Raw genomic sequence first — 16,463 nt, forward strand, 5'->3', positions numbered from 1 at the left:
TAAAAAACATACAAATGTTCCTCTTTTCTTTTTTCAGACTTCAGAAGGAATTAAGTGAATTGAATCAATCTTGGGTATTAAAGTTTGATATTCTAAAGAAAAGGTATTATGTTACTAATACTATCTATTTAATTGTATTAACACATCATACTAAGCCTTGTGTATTTGCTTTGTTGTAGGCTTTGTGAACATAACATTGTGACCTTTTACACCCATAACACTAAGCTATAAACTGTAGCCTGCGAAGTACAACACTCACAAATAATTATGGCGACAAAACTTTTTCTTTGGACATTTTTAAGTGTTAGTAAAATGCATACTCAACTAGAATTAGTCCACAATCCTATAAGCAAATTATATAACCCTTTTTGTGCATTACATAAAGCACAGTTAGAATTAGTAGGCTGACAAAAGACTATGATTTCAAAATGCACTTTATCCTTCATTGAAATACTGAAGAAAGAAAGCTAAAAGGAATTTGCCTGAGGACAATGATTTATTCTGAGGAAGTGTATGTCGAGAGTGAAGTATGAAAAACTCATATTTTTCATTTCCTGAATAGCTGATAATTACAAGGACTGTATCTTGGGAGCTGTTGTCTACCTGGATAACTCCTTACTGAGTAAGCAGAAATTGAAAGAGGAATATTAGGCAGCCTAGTTCGAAGGAGGAGCTATGTGAATGAGCAATCAGGAATTTACCTGAGGATTTTGGTGGTTGTGGAATGTACTTGCAAATTTTCTCTATTCAGATGTTTTTACAAAACATGAATAGATGCAGCCATAATGACTGATGGGTAATGAAACGTCTGCAAGGAAACAACCAAGCTCCGAGAGCACCAAAAACTCCATAGTCAAAATATGCAATTTAGTCTTGAGAACAGTGGATTTTGCTCAACTTTAGAAATTAAAAGTCAGATCTTGTAACAGGAGAAATCAATAGTAAAAGATGCTTAGTATTTATGGGAATGTTTCCTTAAAAAGGAAACATGAAAAGCAAAATTGAAAGAAATTTCAGTGAGGAGAAAAAATGTGAAAGGAAGCCAATGTGGCTATGCAAAAAGCTTACTAAAGATATGAAAACAAAGAAGGACACATACAGGAAATGGAAAGATTGCCAAATCACAAAGCAAAATACAGACAGGTAGGCCAGAATTGTAAATCTGGTGTCAGAAAAATGAAAGTTCAAAATGAGCTGAGGTTGGCTAAAAATGCTAAGACCAGTCAAAAGGTCTTTGTTAAATATATTTAAAATAAAAGTTAAAATAGTCACACAAACTGCCTAATAGAAAAGGCAAAATGCTAACAGATAGCAAAGAAAACTATTTCCCATTTGTTTCCATCTTTTCTAACAAAGAAACCCTATGTATTCAACTTGGAAATTGCAAAGAGCAGGATTAAAGTTTGAAATTGATATAAACATGGTTTGGGAATATCTTTCACACTGAGTTTAATTCTCCAGGACCAGGTGATATATATCCTAGGTCCTGAAACAACGAGCAGATAGTCCAGTTAAATCCTTATGTTTTATTGTTGAGAAATCCCCAAGAACTGTTGAAGTGCCAAAGCGTAGGAGTAGGCAAATATTGCTACCTCCAAAAAATGGGGGGAAGGAGAAGATTCAGTAAACAACCACTCAGAGTGTAAAGGCAAATGATATTTTGTTATAATATGTAAAAAATAGCTTGTGGTGGGTGGCCTTTGTCCAATTTGCTATGATTTAGACTGCAACTCAAAGTTTTTTTTCTTGTTAAGCAGCAACAGTCAACTATTTTTGAACTATGGGGATTTCCAGAAATAATTTGCAATGGGGCACTGAGTCGAGGGGTCCACTGCCATCTAAATACATTCTGGGAAAGTTCAATAAATCTTTCGGTTTCAACCCTACTCTGTAAAAATGAAGCTGCAGAGAGGCAGTCATTTAATTAATTTAAAAACAGATTCTTTCCATTTATTTCTAGCCTGCACGCTATTAAGAATGAGATGTATCTTAGACAATCACTGCAGCAATCAGTAAAATTCCGACGCCCATTACTAACTGAAAGGGTAGGTATAATAGGAGCCATGTTCTGTAGTTTGACATTTATTTTCTTTAAATCTAAAAGGATGTGATATTTTTGAAATTCAGCTTCAGAAAGGACCTCCTTTCTGACTTATGTGGCACTTCTGATATCAGCATGAGGCCTAGTTTGGGGGCACCAAATATCTGAGATGTTCTTTGTTTTGTGTTATCCCTCTGTATATCATAACACTTACATGTCCTGCATGGACACAACACTATCTCTTTCAGATTGTGACACCTCTGGTGAATTAGGAGCTCAAGATCACAAAATATCTTGTCCTTCTGATTTGGAGAATGAACATTATCTTTTATTTGTCTTCTATCACTTTATTTTTTTAGTAATGATTTTAAAAATGCTATGATAGACTATGAACTATGGCATGAATTTTCATTGGCCATTGAATCATTTGAATTATGTTTTATATTCCAGAAAACATTGCCTATACACATCCAGAATCGAATTCAGAATCCTCCACATAAACGCCGTTGGATTTCAAGTACTTTGTATATGCAGTATTCTCCCCTGGTGTGTAATTTTACCTAATAATTAGGTTGTTAGTGCTGCTAACCTTCCTGTCACTCAGGGCCTGGAAGATTACTAGTATGCCCAAAAATGATGGTCAAGTATTGTAAATTCACAATCCAGGCCCCCACAGTTACTTGCAGCTTTTGTGAGAAGGAAGAAAACAATATCATGGCATTATGATGTAAGCTCTTCCCCTTTTGTACATGCATATGGTATCACAATGGGCATAAAAAATGGACAGAGCCTGCAATGATGTCACAAAGTTGTCCCTCCTTTCCCCCAGCCCTCTGGGGATGTTGTCAGAATCCCTATTTGCCATACAGTTCTCAAGTTAGAGATACAATAGATGATGACTTGAGTTTCATATCTATGTAAAGGTAAAGGTTCCCCCGCACATGCGTGCTAGTCGTTTCCAACTCTAGGGGCCGGTGCTCATCTCCAATTCAAAGCCGAAGAGCCAGCGCTTGTCCGAGGACGTCTCCGTGGTCATGTGGCCGGCATGACTAGATGCCAAAGGCACACGGAACGCTGTTACCTTCTCACCATAGTGGTCTCTACTTTTCTACTTGCAGTTTTACATGCTTTCGAACTGCTAGGTTGGCAGAAGCTGGGACGAGTAACAGGTGCTCACTCTGTTACGCGGCACTCGGGATTCGACCTGCCAAACTGCCGACCTTCTGATTGACAAGCTCAGCGTCCTAACCCACAGAGCCACCGCATCCCACTATATATATAGTGTATGTGTGTCTCTGTGTGTGTGTGTGTGTCTGTGTGTGTGTGTGTGTGTCTGTCTATGTCTGTGTAGTTCTTAACTTCCTGGCACTATTGGGACCAGAATTTCCTTTGCTAAGTAAGATTGTTGTTAAATGAGTTGCATTTGGTTTTACAACTGTTTTTGCTACAGTTGTTAAATGATTCACAAATCCAGCTTCTCCCATTGACCTTGCTTGTTGGAAACAGGATGGAAAGATTGCAAATGGCTAACCCATGACCCCAGGATGCAGCAGCTATTGTAAATACAGTTGCAAATTGTAACTTTGAATAATGGCTAAACAAATGATTGTAAATGGAAAACTACTCATATGAAAGTCTGAAAGTGAGAATCGTTGGTCTATATGCATTCTGAAGCTGGTGCTTTTTATTTGCTTATTTGTTTTAATAATTTATAGAGCTATCCATCTTACTGCAGTGTATCTGGGTGGTTTATAAGATTGAAACAATCATGACAGTGTTGTGGAAAATTCAAAAGATAGCACAACACTAAGGTGAAATGGCCATTCGTTCATTCAATAATCATTAAATGTACAAGAAAGAGGAACCTCTCCACAAAATGGGAGGTTTACAGAGTGGGAATATTCTTTAAAACAAGTACTAGAAAGGAAAATAGCTAGCTTTCCATTAAATTGGTGCTTTGTAAAGTGTCATGCCCTCTTTGACATCCATTTTATGAATTGGCAAACCTCTTCAGCCTCCAGTTGGGGAAAGTACCTGCAACATGGACTCAAAATTCCATTTTTGCCCAAGAACTCTGAAAGTCTGATTGATCCTGCTTTGTGTTAGCATCACTTATTTTTGAATGAGTGGATTCAACTATTGTCTTGAGGCACTGGTTGTTTAATTGTGGTCCATTAAACAAACTGCAATGGTAATAAATCATGCTTTGCAAATCTTAGTGGCTGGATTCACCCAACACGCTAAACCAAAACCAAACAAACCACATTATAGCTTTCAAGATAATTTAATTCAGTTGGAATGTTTAAAATATATATTAAAGTTGCAATTTCAAGAACTATATTTTCTCTGTTCTACTTATACATTTTACTCAAAACTTCTACAATTTATAAATCCCCAAATATTATAATATTTATTAAAATTACCATATTAATCAACATTTTGCACAGATTCTCTTTAAAGGTTCTTGTGATTTAATTGTATAAGACTTTTTAATAACAAAATATTGAATTTCAGCCGGAGATAACTACTGAGATAGACATTGAATCAGGTGATGAAGAACAAAATGATGCCAACAATCCAGTTACAACTGCAGTTCCCAATGCTTTAATCCAAGGTAAGTAATTCTTCTGTAAAATATGGTAAGTGTTCTTCTTCTAATTATATGTGGCATCAATTATCTTGGTTAATTTTAAATCTTACATATATCTATTTATTTTCTTGCTGATTATACTGTAAATAGATGCCTTAGTTCAGACATGTCAAACTCGTGACGTCACGTGACATTGCACAACGTATCAGGACGGTTTTGCCATTGCCGGCAATGGGGTGGGCGTGGCTTCCACATGACACATCTGGCCCGCGGGCCAGGAGTTTGACACCCCTCCCTTAGTTTAAAAACAACATCCAGATTTCTTTCATTTATTTCAGTTATCATCAGAAGCAGTTAATCTTTATTTTTCAAGACACTTTTCTGTATTGCTGTTTATAGTACACAAGTTAGCAATATTCAGCCTTTGTGTAGTAGGGGTATGCTTAAAATAAACAATTAAGGTTGCAACCTTCTCCAGATTGAGGGAGGGGAGTTTTACTATAGACTTATTACATATTTCTCAATAGATATTATCACAAGGGCTTCCAACAATGAACATTCTGCACAGATAGTGATACTGGCTAAGCATGTTTGTGAACTTCCAAAACTTTAATAAATCTGGTTCAAATAGGCTTAATTGTAATAGACAGATCACATGAATATTTACCTCGGAGTATGTCCCATTAGGAATCTGTGCAGCAGTTATTAGATTAAAAACTTTTATCCATCTGACCAAGTATTATCTGCTTTGTCTAGCAATAGGACATCTTTAACATCATCTGATGCTTTTAACTAGAGCAGTATTTCTCAGATTTGAAAACCTGAACATGTGGCCCTCAAATCCCAGAATTCCCCAGCTAATATGTTCTTTTAGGAATTCTTGGATTTGAGAGCCATCTTCAAGGTGCCAAAGTTGGGGAAGACTAAACTAGAAAGATATCAGAAGATTAATCTGATAACTTCCAAATGCCAAACATATGTACGATCCAAAGGCTACATGACCTCTTCTTATTTATTTAGGAATAAGGCCTATGTAGGTTCATATAATAAGCTATAATATGAATTGATTGGTTTTGATTTAATGTGTGAATTTTTGTTACAATTTAAAGTGACGTGAATCCATCCAACTGTGGTTTATTGAATAAATCATGGTTTTAAAATAATAGTTTAACCCAACAGGTGACAACTATCATTTTGATCAATGTGATCAGTCCTAGACAGCTATGTAAACTGTAGTAGCAATTCAGGGAAGATCAATTGCCTCATCATCATTTTCTGCTTTACTTTGGGAGACTTTATTATCTCTTCTCAATCAGTGATAAAATAGATAGTGGACAACATCCAAGCTTTCCACCCTGTGAAAAGAAAATGCCATGTTTACTTTTCTGGACTGAAGAAGACTTTTCTCACAGTCTGGTAGCCAGGCACTATTTGCTTTTTGTTATCTTTAGAGACAGTCTTAATGAGTAAGAAAGACACGAATCCCTAACATAAAACTGCCAAGGAATACCAACTCTTTGCGTAGTTTGTCAAAAAGAGAAAGCTTAAACAAAACTATCTGATGCACAGAAGCAACTCAAATTATTTTGAGAGATTGCATTGTTTGTTTCTGCTTCTTTTTCAGCCCAAACAAGCCAAAAGGAAGATCAGATTTAAAGCTAGGAGAAGTCAGGACTTTTTGTAAAATAAATTTAAACTCTGTATCTCATTTATTAATGAAAACTCTTTGAAGCACAACTTTTGGGTCTGTCATTATGTCATGTAATATTAGATCTTCTGTTCAGGTCAGTGGAGAATCTCACCAGAATAAAAATTTCAAAATTGTGGAATGGGAAAAATTACCTACCATCTTGTCATAATTAAATACTTTTAAGACTTGGGATTAACTATGAAAAGTTTGTCATTAGTTATAACACTTTCTCATTGCAACCAAGAGAACAAAATGACTTGATTAATGAATAAATGTGAACTACCAATTATTATAGTTTAGATTAATCTTCAACTAGGTACCTTTCAGATTATTGAATTTCAGATCCATAATCCCCTGCTAAAATGGCCAGAAGAGATGCCCATGGCAGATTTGAAGGAGGTGGTGCAAGACAGAGGGCATGGAGAGTGCTGATCCATAGAGTGGCCAAGGATCGAACAGCACTGAATGGTTGATGACAATTTATCTTACCAGGCTAAAAATCAGAAGATTGTGAGTTCCAGACCCACCTTAGTATGAAAAATTGGCTGGGTAATTTTGAACCAGTCACTTTCTCTCACCCCAACTCTTTCACAGGATTGCTGTTGTGGGGAAAATAGGAAAAGAAAGACATGTTGGTTATGTTCTCTGCCTTGAGTTATTTGTAGAAATAATGAAAGCAGGATACAAAAAAAAAAGTAAAATACAGGAGATGAAACTATGGATCATCTCCTACAATCTATTTGTTAGATATATACAGGAAATCCTCAACTTACAACCATTTGTTTAATGACTGTTCAAAGTTACAATGGCACTAAAAAAATGACTTATGACCACTTTTCACACTTATGACCATTTCAGAATCCCCACAGTCATGTGATCAAACTTTGGGTGCTTGTCAGTCAACATGTACAGTATGTGTGATGGTTGCAGGATCCTAGGGTCCTGGGACTTTCATTTCTTCTCCCTAAGAAGCTTCTTAGGGCACTTCTGGCAAGCAGAGTCAACGGGGGGAGCCAGATTCATTTAACAACCATATGATTCACTTAACAACCCAGTGATTTGCTTATCAACCATGGCAAAAAGGTCATAAAATGAGGCATGATTAATTTAACATCTGCCTTGTTTAGCAATGGAAATTTTGGTTTCAGTTATGGTCATAAGTCAAGGACTTTGATCAAAGAAAAGAGCATGAGCTTGTGGTTGCTTTGAAGCCACAGTGAGAAAGTAATATTATTTTCTGCCTTTTCTGCCCAGATAAAGAAGTTCCAATTTTCTGAAAAAGGATGCTAGATTTAATAGACAGATGGTCTGATTAAGAAGGCTCATAGGTTTTGATACTTTTTCTTTAAAAAGCTGGACTGTTGTTTCAAAATGAGAAAACAAAAAGTAGAAATAAATAACCTTTTTTTTCAATGGAGGGAAATAAGAAACTCTTCAGGGATCTGCAGCTGGTGCTTTTCTACTTGTTTATAAATTAAAATGTAATTCAGTTAAATAGATGCAAAACAATTCCCATAATTTAATCTCTAAAGTTATGAAACTTAAACTGTAGCTAAAGGGAAATTATCTTTCTTATCTGTTTTCCTTCGTACCTTCTGGGAGGAGGCTCCGTGGTATGCAAAGCAGAACATCCAGATTTAGTCATAGTTTTGTTCCATACAGTATTAACCTTGTGAACTCTAATGCGTCCTCCTTCCATTATGTATTCAAGATGTATGTTATTTATATGTAAGGGTGTAGGTCTATACATATGTTGTATATAGTATGTTTACATTTGTATTATGTGTGTGTACAGTTTGAGAGCAAGCAACTAAATTTCATTTTTAATGTGTGCCATTGACAATAAAGGCTATCTATCTATCTATCTATCTATCTATCTATCTATCTATCTATCTTGGGTCAAAAAATATAGCTTAATGAAGATGTTGAATCAGAAGGCAGCAATGATGAAAGGGGCAAATTCCATTGTATGGATCTTTAAGAAAGGAATTGAAAATAATAATGCCAACATTATAATGCCTTCATATAAATATATAACATTTACTGCATCTGGAATACCATATTCATGTCTGATCAGCATGCTTGAAAAAAGACATAATAGAGTTGAAAAAGTGTAGAAAAAGGCAAACAGAAGACCTAAAGATGTTGTACTTTCTATAGGAGAAGTGATTACAGGCATGTCAAACTCGCAATGTCATGCTTTTCCCCATTGCCGGCAATGGGGTGGGCATGGTTTTGGTGTGACGCATCTGGCCCACAGACTGGCAGTTTGACATGGCTGGATTAGAACATACAGGACTTTTTTAGTTTAAAAACAAGAGAGGGAAGAGGAACATGGTCAAGATATATCAAATTATGCTTCATCATCATCAGCCATTCAGTGATGTCTGGTCCTTGGCCACTCTGTGGATCAGCAGTCTCCATGCCTCTCTGCCTCACACCACCTCCTTCAAATCTGCCATGAGCATCCCGGTGTCATCAGGTCATGGAAAAAACAATGCAGCAAAGTTTTCCTCCTTTTCTCAAGGCTAAGAACCAGGAGTCATCTAGTGCGAAAGAGACATAGAATAGACAAAAGAAAATTCATCAACACACCATGCATAATTAATCTGTGGAAATTATTACCAGTGAACTGAATGATCTCCACTTACCTGGAAAGATTTATGGAGGACAGATCACTCAGGGGTCTTGTAGTTTTGAAGATTAAATTATATTTCAGGGTTGGAAAACAATGGTTCCAAATTCAAATTTCAAAAGAACAATAGCCAACTAAGAATATGCCTCTATTTTCTGCTTGTGAACATCTCAAAACTATCTAGTTGGCCAGGGTGAGAAGCATTTTAAACCCTCTCAAACCTGAAAATGCAAAAGGAAAAAAAAGCCCATTTTTGACCTCTCATTTGAGGTCACCACAGAGTGCAAGCTAACACAGAGCCCCAACACTGCTTTCTGCATTGTTACCCATATTAGTTCAACATCTGCTAAGAAAACACTTCCAGCAATGAATCCATAAACATTGGCAAAAGGTTTTCTAAGATCATAAGAACAGTAATTGTTTTTTCTTGTGGTTTACAAATGTATATGCTGCCCAATCCCAAAATGACTAAAGGTTCTGCAAGTTAATTTGGGCCTAAATTTTAATTTAATTTTATTATTTTGTATGATTGATGCAATCATTGGTGGTTAGTTTATTTTTAAGTCAAACACCTTTTAATTGATAAGGGAACTAATTAAATCAGCTGAACTTCAAAGGATATACAATATTTGCCCTATCATGACAGTACTGTTGGAGTAAAATAATTTATAGAGCTTCGGTTTCTGATTTTCTCTTTCTAAAAGAACACATTTATTAAACTTGACTTTTTCTTCCAGCAAAAAGACACAGGAATGTCAGATCCTTAGAACTGGGGTGACAGTATCTTATTGAAACATTATGGTGATAACTTTATCAGCAGTGTGTGACATAGGGCGGCACCAGACCATAACATGTGCCTTTGTCATAGGTGTCTACAAACATTTCAGATAAATTGCTTGTCTGTTTTGAAAGAAAGCCGATGTCTCCTTACCTCTCTCATCTACTTTGTTGTTGAATTTAAGTTTTTAATGTACGATTTTTGAATTTGAAACTAAAGAGCCAGTCTGAAGGACAAAACTCAGATGCAACATTACTGGTGACACTTTAAATGGAATTTTTCATTCAGACTTTGACATTAAACTAGAAAGGCCTTTTGGCTGTGACCATACAAGCATAATAAATTCTGTATGTTTGTGATACTGAATGAATCTTGCCCATATGCTGCACTGCAAGGCTACATGAATGAAGCATTTACCAAATCAGGCCCACCACATTAAACAGAAAAACAATCTTTATTCATGGTAACTTATCAGTTTCAATTAATCAACCTCAACAATGGAAATTCTGATGTGCTCAAGCAACTTGAAAGCAATAGGTCATCTCCAGGGCAGCCATGTTGTGTCTTTGTGTTCATGGCTTCAAACAAAGCAACATCTCCCATAAATGTCCATATTCAATTCCATATAGCCTGCATAGCTGTTTTTAAGCATTGAAGCTCACTACCCTCGCTAATGTACCCACCTTCTCAAAGACGTGTACGCGTTTGTGTGCGGTTTTGTTGTTGCTAGATGTAATGGTTTTCTACTATTTTGAAGCTCTGTTAAGATCAAACAAAGGAAAAGACATTTCCATTGGATGACCATCCTTTCAGTTCCTCTGCTGCTATGTGAATAAGCATTGTGCAAGCCACTCCAGTGGAATTGAAAGGGGGTAACCATTGGTTTGATTTGGTTACACGGTTTCGTAAAGCGCTCCCTCCCACTGCCTTAGGGTCTGTGAAAGGTCCGTGACCCGTTTAGAACTGCCAAGTGAAATGTCATGTTGCCCCTCCCAAATGAGAGTATCTGCATTCATTTGATCAGTATAAAAAATGATTGGGGATGGGAAGATCAGGGCTTTTGAATTGCAATTTATAGCAGTTTACCAAAATGCACATTGTTGGAAAAGAAAACATGGAAGTGTTTCTTTCTAAATTGCATTACCTGTGAAATGTCATTAGTCTTTTTTTAGGATATTTGCATTCAATTTTTACTACGAAACCTGAGATAGGCTTGAAGAAAGGAAAGAAGTTAACTTTTCTTCTTTGTGTTAACACTTATCCCATTGTTGTCACGCTTAGTTTCATGTTGACATCCAAAAATCTGGGTTATCAATTTTTATGCTGCTTTTGCAAAGTCCTTGTTTGAACTTTTCTTTTAATGGTAATTGTGTCTGTGCTAGCTAGTGCTTCAGATCAACATAAAACTCTTATTTTCTAAGCTAGAGATAGTATATAAATACATATTTATATGCATTTCTGTTAATTTCATAGTATTTGCAAATGATAATTGGTTATAAATAGATGGATTTTAAATTGTTTTCCTGTTACCATCTCCTCCCTATTCTTTCCCTGATATTTTTATGCAAAAAGTGTTTTAAAATATTCAGACAATATAAAACTAATCCATTGTATTGGAGGTCCCTATCTGAATAATTTTATATTTGTAAATTTCAATTGAAATGCATTGAAACTTTATGCTTGGGTGCTTCAGTCTCTCTGTCCCTGTCTCTCTGTGTGTGTCTCTCTGGGTCTGTCTGTCTGTCTCTCTCTCTCTCTGTGTGTGTGTGTGTGTGTGTGTGTGTGTGTAAAACCTTATTTTCAAGTGCATGTATATTCTAAAATTTCCAGTACAGAGGACTGATGTTCCAGATAGAAAGGCACAATATTTAATTAGAAGTGCATGAATCTTTGAATGGGACACTCAGCTGACTTCTCCGTTTTTCCTGCCAAAGAATTAGAGATTTGCTGTCACAACTTGTAGCTGAAATGGAGAGTAGTTATTTATAGAAATTCTCTCACAGATGTCTGCACACCTGCTTCCCAAACTTCGCAAGGTTTTGAACAGGACAGCAGTATTTCACTAAAAGCTGCATTTGTGACGTCGTCACCTGATTAACTGCTAAGCCTGAAGACGTCACTTTCCACACAAGAGCAACCTGTGTGTGTGAACAATAAGACGTTTGCACAGCAGCTGGAATAGAAGCTCACATGTAAATGAATGCTGTGTATGAAAGGAGAGCATCCAAGCCTTTTTGGTGGCATTCCCCTCTGCCTGAGAATTCTCAGTTAACAGGGATCCACAATGGAGATGCCACCGTTTTGTCCTGACAGAAGTTTCTGTGCCTTGAACAGCTGCATCTGGCAGAAGTTCAACAAGTGTAATTTTTCCCAGCCAGGAAGGGCCTTGGAGGGGGGGGAGGCTGCACCTGCTGAACTTCTGTCTTTCACAAAACTCTTAGCAGTACAGGAAGCCTGTTACTAAAAGACAGCCTCCCTAATTTCACTGTGTTCTACATCAAGTAGTCTGTTGTTGAAAACCACTTCACCTCTTTTCGAGGACTGCTTTTTTTAAAAAAAAATCCTTGCATTCCCTATACCATGTATAGAAGTTGTAGCACATCTGACCACATGGCATGTATGGAAAGACCCACTAAGTTAAAGGGTTTCACCCAGAAATGGACCTAAGTGTCTTCTCTTACATGTAAACCTTACCATTTCATTTCATTCATTTTCATTTTATTAAATTTATATGCCGCCCTTCTCCCTGAGGACTCAGGGCGGCTCACAACAATAAAAATTAAAAAAACATAGAGTAAAAAATTTAAAAGAGAATTAAACAATAAATATGAAATTACAAAACAATTTAACCCAGTAAAAGCCTAATTAAAAATCATAGTCAGTCCAGGCCTGCTTGTTCGAACAACCAGGTCTTCAGGTCACGGCGGAAGGACCGAAGGTCAGGGGCCGTCTGCAGCTCCGGAGGCAACTCATTCCAGAGGGTTGGTGCGCCCACAGAGAAGGCTCTCCCCCTGGGGGTCGCCAGCCGGCATTGCCTGGCCGAAGGAACCCTGAGGAGGCCGACTCTGTGGGAGCGAACCAGGCAATGAGAGGTTGACAATAGCAGCAGGTGGTCTCGCAAGTACCCCAGGCCTAAGCCATGCAGGGCTTTAAAGGTTATTACCAGCACCTTAAATCGCACTCGGAGGGTAACCGAAAGCCAATGCAGCTCGCACAGGAGTGGTGTAACATGGGACTACCAAGATACTCCCATAAGCACCCACATGGCCACATTTTGCACCAGTTGAAGCCTCCGGGTGCTCTTCAAGGGCAGCCCCATGTAAAGAGCATTGCAGTAATCCAGGCAAGAAGTGGCGAGGGCGTGGGTAACCATGCATAGGGCATCTCGATCCAAAAAGGGGCGCAACTGGAGCACTAGGCGAACCTGTGCGAAGGCCCCCCTGGTCACGGCCGTTAGATGATCTTCCAAATTAAGCCGTGAAACCAGGAGGACACCCAAGTTGCGAGCCCTTTCTGAGGAGGGCAATACCTCCCCCCCCATCGAAAGAGATGGAACTTGTTGGACAATACAAGATGCCAGTATCCACAGCCACTTGGTCTTGGAGGGGTTAAGCCTGAGCCTGTTCCTTCCCATCCAGACCCGCACCGCCTCCAGGCACCAGGACATCACGTCAAGGGCATCACTGGGTTGGCTCGGGGTGGAGATGAACAACTGGGTATCATCCGCATATTGTTCTTATGTGCATCTACTCAGATATTCTAAAAGCCATTGAGACTTCCAGAGAAATATGTGAAGGAGGAAAAACATTGGATACAATCTTATACATATCTATTCTAAAATAAGCCCCACTGAACTCAGATAGATTTACTGTCATATTACTGGATATAAGGTTGCAACCAAAGTTTTTTTTTAGCCTCTCAGCCATACAATCTCTTATGGATTATTAATCCCCATTTTCTCGCTCTCTCTTAAAGATTCTCCAATTCAGGACACTGTATTTCAAGATAAGTAATAGGCTATAATGAATGAAAGTGCTAGATTTTGTAGAAATCCCCTGGTTCAAAATTATATTTAACAATAAATTTCATTGGCTGAATTTGGGGCAAGTTGTCTGCCTTCCTCTCCTCATCCCACCCACCCCCCTTTAGAGTTATTTAACACAGCAGAATAGAGCTACACTATTAGAGAAATTAATGTATACATTAAAGCTATTAAAACCATAAATTTTGATTTAGAAAAGTAATGCTAATCAAAGATTCAAGTTGTGTTGCCTGTCTGCCAGCAAGTAGACAAGTAAGTACAAGAAAGGGATAGACTTCTAAGGGGTTTCAAAGTGGAAAAAATATAGTAGATGATACCTATGACATATTTACAGGGAACCAATGCAGGACTGATCAATGAATTTGTGTGTGTTGTGCTTTAAAGTCAAATTAGTTTTAGAATTTACATAAATCCAAACTCATTATTTATAACTAGTCATCCAGTGAAATAATCTCTCCTTCTTTCTAAATTATTCAAAAGCAGGGGTGTCAAACTGCCAGACCGTGGGCCGGTTTCATCATATTGAAGCCACACCCACCCCATTGCCGGCAATGCAAAAAGAGTTGTGATACATTGCGACACATCACATGACATGCTGATTTTGACACCCGTGCTCAAAAGCATTGTATTCATTGGTCAAAAAATGGCACTCAGAAAAACCTTTCCTAGTAATAAAATCAACAGGTTGTGTACATTATGTGGATTGTTGGTTTTTTGTTTGCAAACCCTAGTTTTAACATCTATAACTATGGTTCATTATAGCTTGTGAATCAATTGTGATCTATTTAAAAATGATAAAACATGGTTTAATGCACCATGTGACCCTATCTCTTAATTGCTAAATTTAGAAGTATAAACAAATATTTTGGCAACTCTGTAAGGTTTGGGGCTGCGGTTACAAAATAGGTTGTAATTAACTTAAAGTTCAGTTAAGCTAAGATTCTGAGTTTATACAACACAGACAGCCATGATGTAACCACATAGATATGGTTTGTCCCAAACATTAGATTAAAATGTCATGGAGTCATTTTTATTCCCATGTGTCATGCAAACAAAAGCAAATGTGCTATAAATGCATATAGATGCAATTTTTCTCCTAAAGTGTGTGGATGGAATTTTAGCCTGTTTTTAATAAAGTAGCACAAAATTCAAACCAAACTGACACAGTACTTGAATGTTTAGAAATGGGACAAATTGTACCAAGGTTGTACTAGACTATACCATAGATGGACCATTGAGTATACTGATGGGGACTTTTTTTCATCCCAGAAATCTTCACAGTCTAGCCCACAGACCGGACATATTGCATAAAAGTGAAAATAGCTTCCATAATATATGCTGCTGTCTTTTCAAAACCATGAGACTGTTTTGCAATCCAAATGCTGTTATGGCAGCAAATGCTGTGTGTGGACTAAATGTACTTCACCAGAGTTGGCTCCTTGGGAATTTAATAGTCTCTTGTTCCTCCACTGGCCCACAATAAATGTAATGCAGCAGTTAGATTTTAATCAGGACAAGATAATTCTTAGTGATAGAGAGTCATTTGGCCCCAACCCCCAAAGTATGATTCCCTCTATTGTAACACAAAGCCGTGGTTTAGTTAGCCACTGTTTATTAATCATAATCAAATGCAAGCCATGAAGCATGGTTTAAAACTTTATTAACTCGATTCACAAAAACACTAAACCCAAATCAAACAAAGCATGCAAACATAGTCTATACTTTCATGACATAACCCAATTTTCTGACCCACATGATAAACTGAGAAATAACTTCATTACACAGGCTAGATTTTCATTACATGCTACAGCCATAAATGTACCTTTCTGTAATTCATCAGCCAAGCCAAGATGCCATTTTACCATGCTTCTTATCAAACAGACCTGGGTAGAGTACACATTCAAGTGATTCTCATCTTTCTTTCTTTTCTTTGTTTCTCTTTCTTTCTTTTCTTTTTTATTTCTTCTGCAGATGAAGAAGGGCTTATACAATCAAGGATACTGTCTTCACCTCTTGTGTCTCCTGGACACTGATGTCGGTTGGAGTCTTCTTCCATATCTAGAACAATTGTCTGCACCAAAAAAGTTGAATGTGCTCAGTTTTTTCTAAAGAAGGAACTCAAAACAAATTGGCCAGATGAGAAGTCATTGCTCCTGAGAGTTGCTTGAGCATTTTCTGCCCAAATGTCATAATGGTAAAAGTGAATCAATATATTTAAGGAGCACTGCTTCTAACTGTTAAGGAGCTCTGGAGTGTTTTTCCTGCTTCAAAAAATAAAAAACAACAAAAAGCTTTAAATAAAGAAGCTTAGGACCATATTTCTCTGAATTATTATTCTGCAAGCCTTACCATTAAAATGCAATAAAAAATTAGTTCCTAAACTGAACTTGATTTCTATGAATGCAGGCTTTGTGGAATGTAAAATCAAACCTGTTCTGTCAATCCATCAAAATAAAATGACCTTTTTTAAAAATAGCAATCATTTTAAATAGGGCAAATTGGAGGACTTTGAAGATGAAGTAGTTTTGTCCAAATACACCTTTTAAATACACCTTTCAACATATATTAGCCTAAAACATGATGTTGAGGTGGTCCAAGATTCAGCATGCAGTACACAATATTGCTCATGGCCTATTTGTTTTTACAATCTGGGGATTAGATTCACAGATTGTATTAATCCACACTTT

The 16,463-nt window shown here is 37.2% G+C and overlaps 1 protein-coding gene across 1 annotated transcript in view; it reads left to right on the forward strand.

The window, feature by feature from the left end:
* Nucleotides 1-15,968, forward strand: part of LOC308677923 (uncharacterized protein C10orf67 homolog, mitochondrial) — a 69,300-nt gene extending 53,332 nt beyond the window's left edge. Inside the window, exons 12-16 of the mRNA XM_081344631.1 lie at nt 38-103; nt 1,961-2,045; nt 2,492-2,587; nt 4,556-4,655; nt 15,748-15,968. Of these exons, the coding sequence (XP_081200757.1) occupies nt 38-103; nt 1,961-2,045; nt 2,492-2,587; nt 4,556-4,655; nt 15,748-15,809 (409 nt within the window). The 3' untranslated portion in view covers nt 15,810-15,968. The remainder of the gene's footprint in view (nt 1-37; nt 104-1,960; nt 2,046-2,491; nt 2,588-4,555; nt 4,656-15,747) is intronic.
* Nucleotides 15,969-16,463: the final 495 nt, after the last annotated feature.

This window comes from Vipera berus, assembly GCF_964194415.1.
Source record: "Vipera berus genome assembly, chromosome: Z".
Taxonomy (NCBI): domain Eukaryota; kingdom Metazoa; phylum Chordata; class Lepidosauria; order Squamata; family Viperidae; genus Vipera; species Vipera berus.